Consider the following 20,132-nt stretch of genomic DNA (forward strand, 5'->3'; position numbering starts at 1 on the left):
AATTAGCAAAAGATTCCTCATTTTTAATGGCTATACCAAACACTGATGAGCGCGCGGTGGGCCAGGTGATGTAAATTAGTACAGACCTTTAGAAAAGCAATTTGGCAGCACGATATCAAAAGCCTTGAAAAAGCTGATATTTTTGGCTAAGTAATTCCACGAATGGGAATCTATTCTAGGGAAATCATCTGCGGTTTGGGCAGAAAAATGTTAAGAAAAAAGTAAAATAATGAAACCCATCTAAATGGTCCACACTAGGGAAATGGTGAAGTAAAGTGTTTTATATTTGCATAATAAATTATTCAGGTGTTAAAAATAGTTTTATGAAAAAAAGTTTTGTGAAGATTTTGAGATAAATCGGGGAAATTCTTATATTGTTAAATCAAAAAAAAAGAGAAGCATATGAGGATGAGTTCAACTATTGAATTGTTAGGAAAAAATTGGGAAGGAACTGTAGGCAATTGCTACGTTAGTCATCCTCAAGTGATGGGACAATGGGTGATTGCTTTTCCTTCTTCCTGCTTTTTTTTTGCCTTTCCCAATTTTTTACATTACCAATATGTATATTCATCAATATATATGAATTAAGGACATACACTTGGACTTTGGGGCTGAGAACAAATTTTATCTAATGAATTTATCCGTGTCTTCCAAGTAGTCACATCTGCGGAGTCACCAAATATATTCAAGACTAGAAAAAAGCACCTCAAAGTCGAATGAGGTGAATGCCAAGAGAGGCCAAGGAGAAAAATAACTGGAGATCAATAGGCAAAAGAATGAGAGCAAAAAAACAAACACACAAACAAAAACTCTCCTGGAACATTTCCAGTCAGTTTCATCCTCCTGGGCTCAGCAGGAAAATGGAGGGGTCCAGCTGACCTCGGATAGCAGGGCAGATCTGAGATAACCCTCTTTCACACGGTGCATGGGATTGGCCAGCGGGGCCCTGTGAAGCTCCAGAATTTAGAACACAGGGACAGTGTGGCTGTGTCCTTGGCAAGTCCTGATGCTTCTCCATGCTCTTTGCACATCTCCAGGGCACCGAGCCACGCTCAGGTGTGTAGACAAAGTATTAATAAAAACAGACTCATGACCACCTTGCAGCTGGACTTCTAGAAATCTAAGTCATCTTGGCCAAAGCCATCTGTCCTGTCCAGGGTGAGGTTTTTAAACCTCGTTTCTGTAAAAGCAAGAGTTTTAACTACCTTCTCAGCTTCTAGGCCAGAAGCCTCACCTGCCTCCTGCTCTGAAGACCTTGGGCCCAAGGGCGCCCCTTCTTGCTCAGAAGTGGAGCTTTCCAGATTCATGCCTGTGATTTTTCTCTTTGGACCAGGTACTCCCTTGGGCTTCTCTTTAATGTTCCTCATGTCGCCATTCAAAGGCTTTTCTTCAGAGCCTTTCTGAGAGAGCTGAGAACAGTTTCCCAGAGATGATATGCTGGAGGAGGCAAGGCCTGCTTTCCAGCCTGACCTTTGGCAAGGGCTGTGTCCACCTGGGGTAGGGGGCAGTGCCGTCTTCCCCTCTTGATCTGGGCTGCTGTTTCCAGAAGTCTCACCTGGCTGACCGTCTCCCCAGCCGACCTGCAGGCTACCTTCTTTCTCCCTTTGGTTTCCTCCCCCTGACTCTGGCTGCCCCTCTCCTTCAGCTTCCCGGGTCTCTGCAGTTTTGACACCATTGTTCTGTCCTCTTGGACTTGGGTCACCTCCTCCCGAGGCTTCACCTTCCAAACTGGCGTCCGCCCCAGAGCCCTCTTCCATGTTTTCTCCCTTCCCACCAGAGCCCTGCTCCTCCCCACCTGCTCCCTCTGGGCCATTGCCTTGCCCGGCACCTGTGCTTTCTTCTCTCTCCTGAACAGCTGCTTCCTCCTCTCCCCCTGGGGGGTCTCCATCTCGGCCAAGGGTCTGGCTGCTCTCACCCTCACCCCCCTCCTCTGTCCCAGGGTCCTGGTCTAACCCCAGCTCCAGGCCTCCATCGGACCCGTGGACAGTCCCTGTCCCCAAGGGGTCCCCCTGAAGGGGCTCCATCCCTCTCTTCTCAGCGGCCTCCCCACTAGCACACCCCCCTTTCTTCTTTTGCAGAATGTGCTGCAGGTCGAAGGCCTTTCTGATGGGTGCCCTGGATGCCCCCATTGTGTCCTTCGGGGACGTGGGGATCGCTTTCTTCCGCATGCAGGCCTCACAGGGACAAAACTCCTCCCCCTCAGCCTCCCCAACCAGCCAGGTCCCCAGGGCTCCGCTGAGGGTGGATGCTTCTTCCTCTGAGGGGAAGGAGAGGGGCCCCAGGCTTCCAGCCTGCCCAGAGAAGGCTGACAGGTGCCGCAGGCCCTGGAGGCGGCGCCTACGCAGCTCGGTCTGCAGGGACATCTCCCACCTGAGGGCTTCCCGGGCCAGCCCCGGCGTCCTCCCCCCTGCCCGGCTCTGGATCTTCCAGAGCTCGTTCTCGGTGCTCTCTCGCAGCCGCCGGCCCAGGTCCTGCTGCAGCTCCACTACCATCTGGTCCAGCAGGGGGTTGCTCTGTAGACTCCAGCGGGCTCGGAGCTCAGCTGTGGCGCTGGAGAGGTGGGCCATGAAGGCCTTCTCCATCTTCCTCAGCAACTTGGACACCCAGAGGGGATCAGGGTCCAGAGACACTCTGCGGTTTGCAGAAGAGCTCGTCTCTCCAGGCCCCTGGGTGCACTTGGCCTGGGTTTGCACATGGTGTGTGTCAGCAGCTTTGGGCAACTTCTCCAAACCAGGCTCAAGTTTGGGGCCACTGGCATTTTCATCCTTCTCGCTGAAGCTCTTAGGGAGCTCTGTGGGTTTCTCTCTTTTCCCTGGAGGGCAAAGTATAGTGGAGGCAGGGTCTCTTCCTGCTTCCTCTTTCTGTATACTCTTACCTTCCTGTGCACCCTCCCCTTCCTGAGAGTTAACCTCTGACAGTTCTTGTCCCATGACTCTTCCCTTTTCTGGGAATCCCTGGACACCCTCTCCTTGCAGTGCTGTTATTTCTTTTTCTTCTCTGACTTTCTCTAGCTGTACCTCCTCTTCTTGCATTGTGTTTTCAACTCCTTGGTCCAGGTTACTGCCCAGCACCTGCCCCCTACTGTTTCTCTCTGCCTCATCTTCTCTGCTGGCACAAGCCCATGCTTGGGAATTGGAAAAGGCTTTGGAACCACTCGGCTGTTGGTTTCCTGGATCCTCTTGGTTCTTGGAGGTTCTAGAATCAGGCCTCTGGCAGGAGATTTTCAAGGGCAGTGTTATGCTCTCAGGGACCAGGGCGCACTCCATGGCACAGGGTCCGCTGCCCTCCCCTGAGCCTCCAGAGCCACTGCCGACATCCACGCCAGATGAGGACGTTGGAGTGAAGTCCTCAGTCATGATATTGGACCTGAGGCCTGGCAGAGCCTGGCACCAGCCAAGCTCCCAGAGGCCTGAGTCTGGCTCACCTCTTCTGGGGCCGCACCCCGGCCACAGGGCCTGGAAGGTGCTCAGGAGCTCCTGGTACCGAGGAGAGTCTATGAACCTCACTTGGCCAGTGGTAGACCCAAGGTCTTCATCAAAGAAGCGGAGTCCAGAAAGACAGGTGATAAGGGCCTGGGCAGAGCGGCTGAGCCTCCTGCCTGCTGTGCTGGACACTTCGGGAAGGCTGCTGGGCCGGCCCCGCTTAGAGCCCATCAGTGCCTTCATAATTTGTACGGAGGCAGAGACCTTGTGCAGAAGCACGCAAGGGCCCACGCCACAGTCCATGGCCATGCCTTTGCCTGACCCAGCCTCCCTGGAGTCTTCGGAAACTCCGCTACAAGGAAGACCCTGTCCTGACCTGGGACAAGCTTCACCAGTCACTGGCTCGGCTTTCTCATTGGCGGCCCCTTCATGTGACAGTTGTCTGACCTGCATTGGCTCCCCTAGACATGCTGGGGAATGTTTGTCAACAGGGTCCTCCTTGGGGCCTTCTGGGTCATCCCTGGTCACATCTGTACTCTCACCCACCATCTCACATTTCATGGATATGGGCTCCTCTGGGATGTTGCTCAGCCATTCACGGACCACAGCATCTGGTGAGGCTCGGGGCAGAGCACCCAGTGCCATTCTGCCATCTTTCTCTTGCCACTCCAGGCTTTCCCCTCCACCAGCCACCTTCCCCTGGAATATTCTCCCAGACCTGAGGCCACAGCTGGAGCTGCCCCTTCTCGAGTCTTTGACTGCTTTCCCCATCGCCCCTGACTGAGAGCCAGGGGGCCGCGGTCGCCATGCATCAAGCTTGCCCTCCCTCAGCTGTCCCCCACCTGGCCCCCAGTCAGCACCGGGGCTGCTGCTGCACAAAAGGTGTTTCTTGACAAAAGGCCATGTCCTTGGGGGAGTGGGACAGTATCTGCTGCATACCAAGCAGACCTCAGAGAAAGGCCCCTGGCTGTCCAGTGGCTGGGAGGTCTGCAGGACATGAGTCTTATCACTGGGGGTCCCAGGGAACAGGGATGTGCTGATCGTTGAGCAGCAGCAGCCTCGGTGGGTTCCTGGCCTCCCTGCCTCAGGCTGTCCAACTAAAGGCCAGGAAGGCTTGGGAATGCCACCCCCTGACTTTTTGTCCAGACCATCAGCTTGGTTGCTCACAGAGTCTGATATGTTGGAAGGTGTGGGAGCTGGTGAGCATGCCCTGAACTCAGGGTCCCCTTCAGTCTCAGCAGAAGGAGAGTATGGGGGGTAGAAATTGGAAGCAGAACAAGAATTCCTCACAGGGGTAATGAGAGCACTGCTGACCTCCTGGGCATACTGGGAATGAAGAGAAGCAGGGGAGGATGGCTCCCTGTCCTGGGAGGCCTGGTTCCTGGCGCTGGGTGAGCTTGCAGAGAGGGGTGGCGCTGGGCCATCTGGGTGGGCCCTGCCTCCGCTGGGAGGTCCCGGAATCTGCCTGGGCACAGGTGAGTCACATGGGCAGTGGGTATGCCTTCGGGTGTGGTGCTGCTTGGGGCAGCCTAGCTGAGCCCCTCGGCTGAGGCCAGAAATGCTAGGTGAGGACACAGCACTGGCTCTGCCCTTCTTTCTCCTCCTACCTGGGTCTGAAACACAGGCAGAAGGTAGAGAATGGCCTTCTGCAGTGTCCCCAGAGCCAGAATGACCTAGTGGCAAGGGTGGTCTTATCCCAGACCTACCCTTAGCCTGGGAGTGTGTGGTACCCTGTCCACTCTCCTCTGTCTGTGAGTCCTTGTGCCTCAAAGACAAGGGGCCTTCCCCCTGAGTGGCCTTTGTCCGGGAAGTAGTCACGGCCCTTGTCTTGTTCAGGCAGCCCTGGTGCTCTTCACCCCTTTCACTAGACTCCTCGTGAGACCCAGCACTCCCTGAGGAGTCAGAAAGAGCACCTGCTGAGTCTTGGGTTTGAGGCTTCAGGCAGCAATGGCGCTCCCTGCTGCCCTGCCCTGCTCCCTGTGGACCTGGGCTCTCACTAGTCCCGCATGGGCTGCCAACTTCCCACCCTGCTCCCCTCTGAGAGGCAGCCCCCGAGGCTGAATGTAGGTCGCAGCTGCCCACGCTGCCCTCCGAAGACCTGGAACAGCAGGAGGAGTTTGGCACAGAGTCTTTGGAGGCTCTGTCACTGGAGGCAGGGCTGACACTGTCCTTGCTGTTTCTTTTCCTGCTGGTGAACCCTTGGCTACAGGGCCTCCTGGAATGGGAGTGTTGGGTCAGCCTGGATCTCCTCTGAGAGGCCGTCCCTTCTCCCTGGGTAGAGTACAGGGGGTTCATCCAGATCTCATACCTGGATCCTGGCTGCCACCGGCCTTGGCTAAGGGCTTCCTCACATCCTGCCTCACAGGGCCCCCGTCCCTGTGCCCCAGGCTCCAAGGAGCCCCCAGGGTGGTCCTCCCACACACAGTGGAAGGAGTCCACTTCCCCCAGGACAGGGACCTCCTCACTGGCTGCTGTGAGGGCACTGGCCCTCCCCACCCTCCTGGACCACAGGAGCGCATCCTCGCCAAGTAGGTGGAAGCGGACTTTCATCTCCACAGAGAGGCTGCCATCCTCGTTCATGCGGACCTTTTTCTCAACATCGTCACTGGCCACCAATGGGCCGAGCTGGGCAGGCATGTCCTGAGGCTGTCCGTCAGGAGCAGGGCCCATCTGAGCACAATGCAGGGACACCGGGAAGTTGCTGAGACCAGACCTCTCTGACAGCAAGGAAAACCGCCGTGGCCTGCTGCCCGACCCGGACCTTGAGTGGATCACACTCTGCTTTGCCTTTGGCCCCCAGCTTCCTGGCACACAATGAAAGTAAGAGAAGAGAGGAAAGACAGTGAGCTACTAGGGGGAGCTTCAGGGTCAGAGAATAAAGACTAGTCATGAGGCTTTCATCACTTAAACATCCTTGCTGTCCCCAAAACCACAAAGTAAGGACAGAAACCATTCTAGAATGACTATCTGGTCTGCAATTTGTGAACCAGCAAAGCCCAGTGAGATGAAGTTACAGTCTGAATTCAGGCTCAACTTTGCCACTTCCTGGCTGTTTAGTTTTTGGCAGAGCCTCTTTACTGAGTTGTAAAATAATAATGGTAGGTTTGTTTTGACGATGCAAGGCAATGCATATAAAACTTTCTGCAGAGTTGTTAGCACCAAGTATGTGCTCAAGAGACAACAGAGTTGGGAGGCAGAGGAGCAGTGCCCAGAGCTAACTCCGGGCCCTGCTCCTGCCCACCCCCAGTGCAGGAAGCAACATCAAAAAGCAGCTGCATAGGCACCTGATTGTAAACTGTAAAATGCTTTGCAATTATTAGTGGTGATTTCTCATCCTAACATTCATCAAGCTTTGGGGTTGATAAATGATTGCAAGAAAGGACCTGGACACACAATAGCAAGTCCTGATAGTCAAGCTTGCACTCTAACCGTGACAAGGAGAAGAAAAGGGAGCCAAATGACGGAAGAAAGAAGTGATCCCAAGAAAGAATGAAGCCCTTAGTACTTTCTCATTTCATCTCCTCTTGCCAAGCAAGAGGAAAAGTCTAGTGGAGGCTGAGCCTGTGGCCAGCAGTAGAACAGATCCCCCAACATGAGTCCATCTGGACAGGTTTCAACAAGCTCTGCTCTTCCGTAAGCACCTAATGAGACTGAGAGCTCCTCCAGAGGAGGCTCTGTGGCTTACAGGTCTTTATACCTCTAACACCTGGCATGCAGTGATCACCAAAACCATTATTGTCATTTCTTAGCAGATTTCACAAAGGATATTATTTTGTTTATTCACCAAATTTGCCCATTTCCATTCTGATGATTTTGCTGGAAAATTCAACCTGGAATTGTTAATTATGCCTTTAAAATAATGTGTTTTTAAATAACAATGCCTACACTCTGGCACATAGTAGGCTTTTTGGAGGGATATACATATAGTTGGATATATAGATTGATGAATAGACAGAGGATCAATGTTATTGTTAGTTTTAGTCCATTTGGCTTCTACTGTTGTCTAGGGACTCATGACTCTTGAAAGATGCAAATGTCACATACCCATGGTCCATTGCCTCCATAATGTCATGCCCACCTTAATGAAGCTTATCTTAGATACTAGAAATTTAGAGTTCAAGATCTCCTAATCCCTGGTCTTGTTAAATATCAGACTCCCTTCTCTCACACACCAGTCAAATTTCAACCCAATTAAGGTAGATGGCAGTAAGAAAGAGGAAGAGGCAAGGGTGACCCAAAACAAGTGGGATACCCAAAAATTGGAGCAAAAGACAGGTTTTTAAAATTATCTAGAAGGGATATCTGCCTAGTCCTACTGCACCATTATCCAGCAAACAAAATTGGGGAAACTCCAAAACTAACTCACCAGTTTTGTTTCTTGGAGTCTGCCCAGATAAAGTTTCAGTCCCATATCTTCTAGAATCTTCTATTGCCAGTGGTTTGAAAGACTCGTAGCCAGCACATACTAACACTGAGGGACTGTGGAGCAGACCCTTCAGTGAGTCCACCTGAAGAAGGAGAATGTTGAGTTAGGAGGCTTGGTTTGTAGAGCCCATCTTCTTCCCAGGGAGACAAAGAGGAAGAATCCCATCACTCTGGCCCTTTCCTGAAGTTTGCACATCTCACCCCAAAATTCTGATTTTATCCACTTGCCATAATACCTCCATAACTAGCCAGGGTCTGAGGTCCTATCACCATGACCTTCCTCTCTACCCGTACCCTTCCCTCCACCTGGTATAAGGCCTGTGTGGTTTAGGGGTTTTTCTGGATATCTCAGGTGGAAATCACTTCAAGAAGTCTTTGACCTGCTTCCTTGACCACACTTGCACCCTCCAGAATATGTATTTTTTAAAAGCAACTGAGGGCTTCAGAGGGGAGGGGAGTGGGGGAATGGGATAGGCTAGTGATGGGTAGTAAGGAGGGCATGTATTGCATGGTGGACTGGGCATTATATGCAACTAATGAATCATGGAACTTTACATCAAAACCAGGGATGTACTGTATGGTGACTAACATAATATAATAAAAAAATATTATTATTTTAAAAAAAGGAAGAAACAATCCCTGTGATGTGAGACTGAAATTAAATAAATACATAAATAATAAAACAAATGTTTAAAAAAATAAATAAATAAAATAAAAGCAATCAAAGCAGAAGGGCCTCCAGCTGCCCTATGGAGATCTGATTCACTATCTCTCTCATTTCTCACAAAGAGTTCTCTCCTGGGTCCGATCTGTGTTTTCCAGTATAATCTCGAGCCCATCACCTCTGTTTTCAGCCCTTCTGGAACAGAGAAGGACAAGGCCGCTCTCTCTACAGGTTCCTCCATTTATTCCCTAGGCTCCTGCCCAGAGCTTTCCTTTCCCACCCGCCATCCTTTCCCACCCACCCTAGGACATCCTGGGCTGGATGCTGAGCAGGCAACATTGCATTCCAGAAAACAGGTCCTTGCTTTTAGAAAAATCTCACATGGCTCTGAGGCCCCTACCACACATGTGAGACTTTGCACTATTTATGACATTATACTGTAATTGGCAGTGTTGGGGGATTTAGTTTTATCTTCAAAGGGTTGAATCAGTTCTTTATTTTCTCAAATTAGAAATGTATGTTCATTAACAAGGAAATGAGAAAAAGAGAATTCTTGCATTCTCTCTTTACAAATGACATTAAGTTAGCCGTACACTAGCTCTTTCAACCTAGTTAATTAGAAGTTTCTTTCAAACAACTAAGCACATTTCTTTGTTGATTTAGAGCTCTAATGCATCACAAAAATACAAACATGACCCAAGTCTATCAATTTATAGATGTAGTCATACTTCTAGGAAATCAGGATTTTTCAAGGGGGAAAAAAAGAACTCAGGGCTAAATGATGTTCCCATTCTAGAAAGAGGTCAAGGTTTAGGATCCACACACACAAAAAAGAGATTTATTGAGAGTATATTGAAAGTGTTCACCTAGTTGAGGACCTAAAAACTGATAACCCTGCCACAACGTGACCTGGGGAACAATGAGACCAATTTATTTACAGAAACTCTAATAGTTCTGCATTAAGTCTATATGAAAATATATTAATATTTTTTTCACCAATTAACTTATTTTTGTACCTGCTCTCTCCCTTTCTCCATACCCACTAAACTGTGCTAATTGAACATAGGGACCTGGATTTATTTTCTGTATCTTCTGCAGGTAGCACATGCTGGTACATAGCAAATGTGCCGTAATTCAGGAGTTTTCTTACATTATGACTCTGACATTATTAATATTGATTCTATCATTTGCCAGCCCTGCAACTATGAGCAAATTACTTAACTTCTGTGCCTCAATTTTCTTACCTATACAAAGGAAATAATAACATGAATTGCCTTGTGAGTTTGTGCAGGAGATGTCATGTCCTAGATTAGTCAACCTCTATTTTACTCTCTTTCTGGTGTAATTTCCAGTACAGCAGAGTGTACAAAGCTCTCTCTATATCTCCTGGACTCCCTTGCAGCTAGAATTCTAACCATGAAATCTTTCTAATAATTAGATGCACTTGAACAAGGTAGGAGAAATGACAGTGAAGTAGAACCCATCTTTCTTTTGCTTTTGACTGCTGCCACAAGAAAAAAAGTCAAAGGCACAAAGGGGCATGTGCAGCTGAGATGGCAAAAGCCACACTCATTGTTCCAGTGCCCAGTCACCAACTTTCTGCATATCAACAGATAGCAGTGGCACATGCCCTGCCTGATTCCAGACCACAGCAATGGTGGGCTAATACTGAACACAATTATTCTGGGGACATCACCCCAACAACCCACTTGCTTGATTGTGTTAGAGGTATCTACCCAGATGGGTCAATTCTGTGATATTCTGGGAATTATTTCCAGAAATCTAGCCTACGATCCTCCAGCTTTCCAATCTTTAAGCACAAAACTCTCTGTGTATAGTTTCTTAATGCTTAAGATACCTACAGAGGTTTCTGTTTCCTATACTCAATCATGACTGATTCAATGTACAGTATCAGAGGTTGTTGCTGGCAGTAGACCCTCAAGGATAAGAGTCTTGGATTAGTTACCTGACCTGATTGGGTTTGAAGGCAGTGATAATCTGGTTACAATGGAACACTGGTGGCCTACCACACAAAGTGATAAAACAGGTTCTTGGATGATCACCTCTGACACTAGAATGCATCACTTACTGAGAGCAGGACTTTGACCATCACTGGCTGCCATGATAGACCCTTCCAATGAGAATGAGAGCTGCAAGGACTATGGAGTAGGCTGGCTTCTCTGACTTAAAGAAAATGGCAAGCTCAAGGTCTAAACTCTCAGTTCAGGGATGGCCGGAGGACCTGGGTGCTTCTACTACTACTAAAAAAGAATCTCTTTTCTCTTGCAGTCAAACATGAGATGCAGAAACCGATTTTCTAGTTGTTGAAATACAGCTGAAATGACCATTGTGTGACCCATCAAGCCATACATCAAGTGTGCAAAGCAGCACCCCATTATCAGGAGGTGATGACATGTTCTAGTTCAGGCTCCAGACATTTGAACAGAAGGCATAAGTAAATTGCATGAGCCACACTCCTAGTTCTCCTGCTTCTGCTGCATTGCCATCTCTCCTGCCCACACATTTACAACTTCCTGAGGGAGTTCCCTATGACCAGTTAACTGAAGAAGAAAATATTTGATTCTGGGTTTCAGATGGTTTCACAGGATATGCTGACACAAGTCAAAAGTTGACTGCTGCACCATTACAGACCCACGTGGGAGACCATAAAGGGCAGTGGGGAAGGAAAGTACAAGGGACAATGTTATTAACTGGCTACTTTTCATAGAAGGAGCAATGGCAGGAAGTTCTATGGCAATTCATAAGCATTGGTTAGCAGTTCATTCTGACAATCAGAGCCTTGGAAGGAACAAGACTGGAGGGTTGGTGACAGGGAACTCTAGAGAAGAATCTGTAAATGGGTCTCCCAGAATGTGCTCAGAGAATGAGAACATTTGTGTCCCACTGAATGCTCACCAGAAGGCGATAATCATGTGGACAAATGACCTGTTCAATGGATGTTAGTCATTCTTCCAACCACCCCAAGGTGTGCTCAATTGGCTCCTGAACAGAGCAGCAAAGTAAACATGAACTAGAACTGTAAAGTACTTTATTCATGTGGGTCTGACTGCCACGTCTGCTGAGGGTCCAATCTTCCAAGAGCAGAGATCCATGCTAAACTTGTGCCAAAACACTTGTAATTTGCAGCATACCTTGAGGTACCCAGCCAGCCATCTCATGGGAAGGTAATGACATTAACCCCTCCATCATGGGGAGTCAGAAATGTGGATTCACTGGAATAGACACTAATTTTAAATATATATTTCCTTCCTTGTCCACATCCTTCCAGTATTACCATCCATGGACTTACTGAATACCTCATTCAATATTGCCATAATCCATGAAAATTACTTCTATCCAAAGAACTCATTTTATAGCAAAAGAGGAGAGGCGGTGCACTAACACCCATGGAATTCACTGTGTAGCCGTATATCCCATCACCCAAAAATAGTTATAACTTAGAGAATGGTGGCTCATTCTATGGGCACTAATTGAAAGGAATCACTTTATAATGTTGCGGCATTATCTTGAAAGATGTGATATGTGCTCTGGACTGGCAAGCACTATACAGTATAGCATTGTTTCTCCACAGGTGACAGATACCCGGGAATTAAGGGGTGGGAATATGAGCAGCTCCTCTCACTATTACACCTGTGACCTAGCTACAAACTTTTTGCTTCCCATCCCAGCAACTTCAGGCTCTGATAGTTTGGAGGTGTCTGGGTCCAAGGGAAAATGTTCTCACCAAGAGACGCAACAGCGGGCAGTGAAGTTGAAAGTTTAGACAGTCACTTGGGCATATGGGGATCCTTGCAACAATGAACGAACAGGCAACAAGGGGGGTTCTGTGTTGAATGGGTGATTGATTCCGTAATGGGTTTCTCAGAGTGAGAGTTTGGATCCTATTCAAACTTGGTTAGGGGGAATAAGGTTGCTGTCATGCAAATAGGGTCAGGGAAAGCAGGGGAATAGGGCTGCTCTTATGCAAAAAGGGCCAGGGAAAAAGTCATCTATAGCCCAGGGAATCCCTTGAGTGCTTTCTGTGGCTGCCATAGTCAGCTTCAGAGGGGAGGGGGAGGGGGGAATGGGATAGACTGGTGATGGGTAGTAAGGAGGGCACATATTGCATGGTGCACTGGGTGTTATAAGCAACTAATGAATCATCGAACTTTACATCAGAAACCAGGGATATACTGTATGGTGACTACCATAATATAATAAAAAAACATTAAAATATAAAAAAAATTAACACAAGGCTACAACAGCTCAGGAAGAACCTCCAAGGGCTCAGAGTCCACAGGAATGAGGTACCACATGCTAGCACATAGTAAATACAGTATCATTTAGATGGTGGAAATGGTCCAGCCAATCTACCATATCCATAACCACATTCAGCTGAGGGGCTGGCAGAGGGCAATGGGAACATGGACAGTAGAAGGAAACCTAATACCATCAATGGCCTTGCAGTAGATAACCTAGTTTTCTTGGCAACTCTGCTAGGCATGAATCAATTTTCTATGTTTTGTCCTTGCCTCCCTCTAACACTTTTTATAAGGTATTTTGGTGCGCTGGGTGTTATATGCAAGTAATGAATCGTGGAACTTTACATCAAAAACTAGGGATGTACTGTATGGTGACTAACATAATATAATAAAATAATATTATTTAAAAAAAAGAAAATAAAAATTACTCATTAGCCTGCCATCTGGAGGCATGTCATAAAAAAAAAGGTATTTTAGTGACTTGATAGTTAAGTCTTAAGACAGAGGCTACAAAGGTGGGCTTGTGCCCAGAGGATGGATGGTACAGTGCTGATGTGACTCTGGGGGGAAGGCAAATGGTTTTTTTTTTAAGATTTTTATTTATTTATATGATAGAGGGAGAGAGGGAGAGAGAGAGAGAGCACAACAGGGGGAGCGGGAGAGGGAGAAGCAGACTCCCCACTGAGCAGGGAGCCTGGTGCAAGCCTTGATCCCAGGACCCTGGGATCATGACCTGAGCCGAAGGCAGTCACTTAACCAACTGAGCCACCCAGGTGCCCCGCTAATATCTTTTTATTGTAGGAAAGACAGCTACATACTTAGGTGGGAACATGCTGCTATAGCTGCTGCTTGTCAATTTAAGTAGTGGTACAAAAGTGTATACAGTGTTAAATAGCAATAGGATCAGATTATGGGGACACCTTGATTAGATCAAGCCACCTCCATCCCGTGCACCTATGGTGTACATTCATGTTCTGAAGGAGCTGGAAAGGCAAAAATTACATTCACTAGCCTTCTTCCCAGTTCTGGCTGTATGCAGATTGGGCTCTCCATCAATTAGATACACTTGATCAAGTCTGGGAAAGGAAGTGAGGCAGACACCATCTCTTCGTGCTTCTTGTTGTTGTTGCTGTGCAAATGTGTGGGTACCGGGAGGCCATAGCAGCCTGGGCAGCAGGTTAAACCTGGCACCTCCGTGCTCCTGCATGTCAAGACTATCAAGATGCAGCTGTGGCTGTTTCCTGATCCCAACATCATAAGCTTGGATGCCACTACAGAGAAGTATTCTTGAACTCAATAATTACAGTAGCTTCAAGCAGGGTCGTAGCTTCCGGCAGAATGCTGGGAGCTATTCCTGTAAACCCATCTTAGAGCTCATGCCTCCAGCTGTCCAAAGATTTGGGAATCCCCTAATGTCCTGCGTTAGATTACTTTCTGCTCAAGGTACTTTGAGGAGTTTTTGTTTTCTGCACATTGAACTCTCACTGAAATAGGTGGTATTGGATAATAGAAGAATTGGATAAGAAAATAATAAAAGTGTGCAAGGCATGGTGTCTGGCACTCACTAAGCATTCACTAAATGGTAACCAAAATACGAATAATAATTGCTTGTTTAATTGACTGCTTGTTTCCACTTCTTTAATTTGCCTTTTATTAGTAGCAGGGCAATCAGAGCCTCTTTGTAAGGAATAAGCTCCCCATTCCATCTAAGTATTTTGATCTGAGGTCCAGAGAGCTTTTTAAAGAAAATAACATGCCCCAACAGCCTACCTTTTTCCCACTCGTCGTGTATACCTGCTTCACAGGAAAGTGCAAAAGATCTGAGGCTTTGCTGAGAAAGGCCGTCAGGTTCCTTGTATTTCTATGGCTGAGAACCACTGTCTGCTGGATTCTAGGGTCTCCATTCTTAACCAGCATTATCCTCCTTGGGGCCTTAGGACCGTTGCAGGAAGAGGATGTTCCTGGTGCCTCATGCTGACTTTCAAAATCTCTCAACTGCTGAGCAGATGGGTTTCTCCCTTGTGGCCAGCCTGGCCTACTGGGTGTTTTGGGGGGCTTCTTATCAGAGCAGAGGTAGCAGCCACCATCTTCCAGCTGTTCCAGGGCATTGAGGCCATGCAGGCCCCGGGGTGTGGTGACAGAACGCACCCCAAAGGAGAGAGGTACACGCTGAGAGAGCTCGTCCATCAGAGCACCAAAGCTCTTGAAAGCGCGCTGGTCAACAGCCAAGCGAACCCCAGCAAACCGGGGATCCCCTCGCTTGAGGAAGGTTATCTTCTTGGCTGGCGTGACCTGGGTGACAGAGGGGGTCCGGGCCATGGAAGGCAGGAGGCACTCACGGTGGCTGGGGGCCTGGGCATCCCTCAAGGTGCTGTTCATGGCTGAGAGACCCAGGCAGCTGGAATGGATCAGAGAAAGAGGAGAGTCAGAGACCAACCCAGGGGAGTTTCCTTTTCCTCTCTCCCTTTGTTACAGAGGTGCTTCCAGACCATCCCAAATTTGTACCACTCAGCTATGTAGAAGCTGGTTAATCCATTTTGATGGAATAGAAGGAAGGCCAAAGTTTGGCACCAGGCAGATATGAATTCAAATCCAAACCCCCCACTTATTACCTGTGTGACCCAGGAGGTTAATGACATAGTCTGTGTCTTAGTGGATCCCACCAGTAGCATGCAGCCATATTCACTCTGCATAGTAGTGCAAGGTCTCATGTGTAACCCAAGGGAGGAGTATAGACAAAGAGACTTGTAATCCAAAGAGAATGCCACTATGTCTTCTCTTTATTATATGGTGATGTTTGCTTTAAAGTAAAAAGAATGTCCCCCTCCTCCCATCCCTCCAAAGTCTTTGGAAGATGCATGATGGACCCTATGGGAGAGTACCCCAGCCTGCTGCCATCAACATAGGAGACTGAGGGCTTAGCCCATCCTTGACAGGGTTGAGCCGTTTCATTCAACTGTTCATTTCTATTCCCACTTCAGGGAAGCCCCATTGTCTTGCCTGGGACTTTGGAAAAGTCTCCCACAGGCTCTTCCTGTCATTGCCATGCTCTGTGCTGTGCACCTGCTGGCCAAGTTGTCCTGAAACCCAGTTTTTACCTGGGCATTTCCTATGCTCCAAACCCTTCAAATGGTTCCCCAGTGTCTGCAGAAGCAGCTCAGGCTTGTTATCCCACAATTTGAGGGTCCCTCAGGCTTTCTTCTGGCTGCCCCCTTGAGCCTCAGCTCCTGCTTCTTTCCCATAGGAGCTCTCCACTCCCATCTGGCCTCCTGGTACTGAGGATCTCCCCACATGGTAACCCCCATCCTTCTGCACCCTGCCTTAGATTTCCTCCTTTGTGGAGCCTGCCCCAATCCCCCAGTTTGGGGTAACCCCCATTTTTCAGTACAACTCCCCTGACATTTCCTATTTCCCAGGCCTGTATCCTTCTTGGCCAAGTACCCCAAGCCTGGGAGGCAAACCTGTACTCCCTGGGTTTCCTAGCCCCATGCTTAGCATAGATTAGGGATCCAGGAAATACACACTGATTACTACTGTCCATATTTCACAGATCCTCATAACAATGCTTAATCCTGTCAGTAAGCTGACACTTGATGAATTATGATCAGGTGAGGAGTCTTCCCCAGTTCCACGTGGTTTAGACCACAGCAGGACCCTCATAAATCTGCACACTGCAAGTAAAGGTGGTCTTCCCTGCTGTAGCTGCGAATCCCACTTATGGCTCAGTGGTGCCTGCATCTCTGTTCCTTACCTTTGCTCTCTATCTACCCACAGTCATCTCAAGGGAAAGAACTCCTCTCATTTTCAAAATCATGGTGCACAAAGAGGCCTTATAATCCTCTCTCATCTCTGGTACAAACTTTATAATTAGCTTCTTCAAACTCCTGCCTCCCAGCTAATCCCTTTAAGCTGCTTTCTTAGACCTCCCACTAACATCCCTGCAGCGGCCAGATGCTGTTACCCAGGCGTGTCCTCCTGCAGGACTAACTTTTCTTCCCACTTGATTTCCATTTTCACTTGTGATAATGCACATCCTTCTTGGCCCTTACTGAGGGACTGAGAGGGGAAAAAAGGGTGACTGTGTCCCCCACTGTCACCATGTCCCCAATGTCAGTGTTCTTTGTTGTCACTGTGTCCTCCAATGTCACCGTGTCCCCCAGTGTCACTGTGTCTCCCAGCATTGCTATGTCCCCTATGCATTCTGCTGCCTCCAAGGGCTTTTCTGCTCCTTGCAGCCCAGTTCTGGGACAGAACTCTGCAATGAGAAGGGGAGCCTTCATAGGGAAAGCAGAAACCTGGGCTAAATCCAAAGGCAAAGACTATTCTGTAGCTCCCTGAGAACCCAGGCAAGAGTGTAACATTGCAACATACACTCAAGAGGCTAACTGCCCCCATTCTTCTGGCATTCTTCTAGAAAATAACGTCTTTTTAAATTAGAATTCTCAGTCTCCAACTGGGTTTTGAATAAAAAGAGAAATAAAAAGAGAAATGGATCCAAAGTACCAAAGATCAGGCTAGTAACAACCACAGTTCACCATGAAGACTCCTTCCTAGCATGAGACCAAGTGCATGGCCTCTGAGAGAAGGTGAGGGAAATTTTTGATCATCCCCTGCTGAATGCACCTAGGGGCACCCAAGTAATTGACCGGATTCTGCATATAACTAGGTGGCATAAACACATGCATAAATACACATACAGACACACATGCATATGCAGGGTGCACACACATGGACACACGTGTGCGTGCATGCTTACAAACACAAAGTTAGAAAAAAATTTAGGACCCAGGAGAGCAAGCTGAAGGACCCAGGGTGGCCTAGATCCATGCACTGTGAAAGGTGAGAGCACATATGACTCACACTGCTCCTTGCGGGAAGGTGAGGCAACTGCTTGCTCTCCAGCCCCACTGATTGAAACAAACAGGTTCAGCTTCATCACTTGGCAAGTCACGGAGAAGTATGACCTTCTCTTGCAACTATGGGGAAGGGAGAAGTAAATTGATTTTCATTTTCAAAGAGGCTTAATAAACTTTTGATTCATTCACTTTCAAAACAACCTGGTCTGCCCGGGTTATTCATTCATTCAATCACCCAGTCATTCACTCATAAGTGTATCCAGTCGAGATTTCAGAGCATCTATTGTGTACCAGGCTCTGTGTTGAATCCTGGAAATAGGAAGATTACTGAGACATTTCACGCACCTTCAAAAGGTCACAGTTTAATGTGACATGAAAGTACATTAATAAAATGCTTCATAAGAAATGTTCTCAGGTATATAGCTATAGATATATTATACATAGGGTGCGACTGAAAACAGATTAAGAGGAAGAGCAAATCAGAAAAGACTTCCTGGCAGATGTGATCTGGAGCCTCCTGAGCTTAGACATAAGGATTGGCCAGAGAAGAAAGGAGTTAAAACCAACATGCCAAATAGATATGGCCTTGGTGCCAGCTCTGACCAACTAGGGTGGATGGGAGGAAAGGTGCCCAGGCTTTCTGTGTGTTGTGATTAGCTAACAATGTTGCTGTGGCATCAGGGCAAAGAAGGGCCATAGAATAGGGGAGGGAGTTAAGATGGTGGAGGACCCCTTTTTCAGCTGGTCCCTTGAGTCAAGCTGGATATGTACCAGACCAGCCTGAACATCCACAGAATCAGCCTGAGATGCAGGAAGATGCACCTGGATCTCTACAAATGAACATCGCCAGAACTGAGTATTGAGGTACGAAGCAGGGAACCGTGAAACTGTGCACAGATATCAAAAGATAAATGGAAGGGGGAGGGAGTCACCGCATTCGGGTGCCACCTGCATGGCGGAGTGGGTGGACTCACGGCCAGACTGAAACGGAGGTCCAGTGCGCTCACTGGAACCAGACTGAGACCGGGAGCTCCAGGGGTGCACAGGGGCAGCTGGCGGCTGGCGGCTGACGGTATTAGAAACACAAAGGACAGAGACAACGCTGGCCCTGGAAGTGAGGGCTGGGAAACCAGGTGTGGGGAGCATATCCCGGGAAGCTACAGGGTTGAGCAGCACCAACAGAAACAGTTAAAGTGGCCAGAACATCAGTGGAGAATGGTCCGTGATCCCTCTGTTCTGAGAGAGAGGCTGAGATTGGGCCACTGCTACTCTGACTCTCAGAAGAGGCACAGCAAACCACCAGGAAAAACCGACAGAGAACAAAAGCCTGGAAATACCAGCTCACAGTGAGCCCATCCCCATCGACCCAAGCAGGGGACACGGAGACTCTACCCAAACAGGGTTGCCTGAGTATCAGCACGGCAGGCCCCTCCCCCAGAAGGCAGCCTGAAAAATCAAGAAGCCCACATCCCTAAGATCCCTATAAAACAAGGGCACACAGCCTGTGTCCTGGTCAATAATTTGGGCTCTGGACAACCCCGCAATCTCTCCTTATCAGAATGACGAGAAGGAGAAATCCCCCCCAGCAAAGAAAAGACAATGAGTCTTTGACCTCTGCTACAGAACTAATGGATATGGATATAACCAAATTATCAGAAATGGAATTCAGAGTAACAATGGTCAAGATGGATGTGTAGACTTGAAAAAAGTATTAATAAAAATGTTAGTGAGAATATAGGACCTCTAAGGGCAGAAATGAGCATGAACCTGGCAGAAATTTAAAATTCTATGAGCCAAATGCAGTCAAAACTAGAGGCTCTGACAGCCAGGGTGAATGAGGCAGAAGAACATATCAGTGAATTGGAGGATGGGTTAGTAGAAGAAAAAGCTAAAATAGAATCTGTACTCACAAAAATCCATGCTCAGGAATGTAGGTTATGGGAGATTACTGACTCAATGAAACGTTCCTATGTCAGAATCATCCGCATCTCCGAGGGGGTGGAGAAAAACAGAGTCTAGAAGAGCTATTTGAACAAATTGTAGCTGAAAACTTCCCTAATCTAGCAAGGGAAAAAAACATTCGTGTCCAAGAGGCAGAGAGGACCCCATCCAAGCTCAACCATGACAAACCTACACCACATCACGTCATAGTGCAATTCGCAAATATTAGATCCAAGTATACAGTATTGAAAGCAGTCAGGGCAAAGAAATTTCTCACATACCAAGGCAAAGGTATCAGAATTACGTTAGACCTGTCTACACAGACCTGCAATGAGAGAAAGGGTTGAGAGGCCATTTTTAAAGCTCTTTCAGAGAAAAACATGCAGCCAAGGATCCTTTATCCAGCAAGGCTGACATTCAGAATTGATGGAGAAATAAAGAACTTCCAGAATCGCCAATCATTGATCAATTTCATAACCACGAAACCAGCCCTACAGGAGATATTAAGGGGGGTTCTATAAAAGTAAAAAGGCCCCAAGAGTGATACAGAACAGAAAGTCAC

The 20,132-nt window shown here is 47.9% G+C and overlaps 1 protein-coding gene across 1 annotated transcript; it reads right to left on the reverse strand.

Annotated features, from left to right (window-relative positions):
• Positions 1-1,112: 1,112 nt before the first annotated feature.
• Positions 1,113-15,152, reverse strand: RP1L1 (RP1 like 1). The gene is made up of 3 exons (XM_019799291.1): positions 14,544-15,152; positions 7,789-7,930; positions 1,113-6,226 (listed from the first exon to the last, which is right to left on the reverse strand). The coding sequence occupies exons 1-3, from the start codon at positions 15,150-15,152 to the stop codon at positions 1,113-1,115; spliced, it is 5,865 nt and encodes a 1,954-aa protein (XP_019654850.1).
• Positions 15,153-20,132: the final 4,980 nt, after the last annotated feature.

This window comes from Ailuropoda melanoleuca, chromosome 5, assembly GCF_002007445.2.
Source record: "Ailuropoda melanoleuca isolate Jingjing chromosome 5, ASM200744v2, whole genome shotgun sequence".
In the NCBI taxonomy this organism is placed as follows: Eukaryota; Metazoa; Chordata; class Mammalia; order Carnivora; family Ursidae; genus Ailuropoda; species Ailuropoda melanoleuca.

Coding starts and splice junctions, on each gene's coding strand:
- RP1L1 (XM_019799291.1), bottom strand. CDS start 15,152: ATGAACAGCACCTTGAGGGATGCCCAGGCCCCCAGCCACCGTGAGTGC. Junction 7,931..14,543: donor ACACGACGAGTGGGAAAAAG/GTAGGCTGTTGG, acceptor CTCCTTCTTCAG/GTGGACTCACTGAAGGGTCT. Junction 6,227..7,788: donor GACTCCAAGAAACAAAACTG/GTGAGTTAGTTT, acceptor ATTGTGTGCCAG/GAAGCTGGGGGCCAAAGGCA.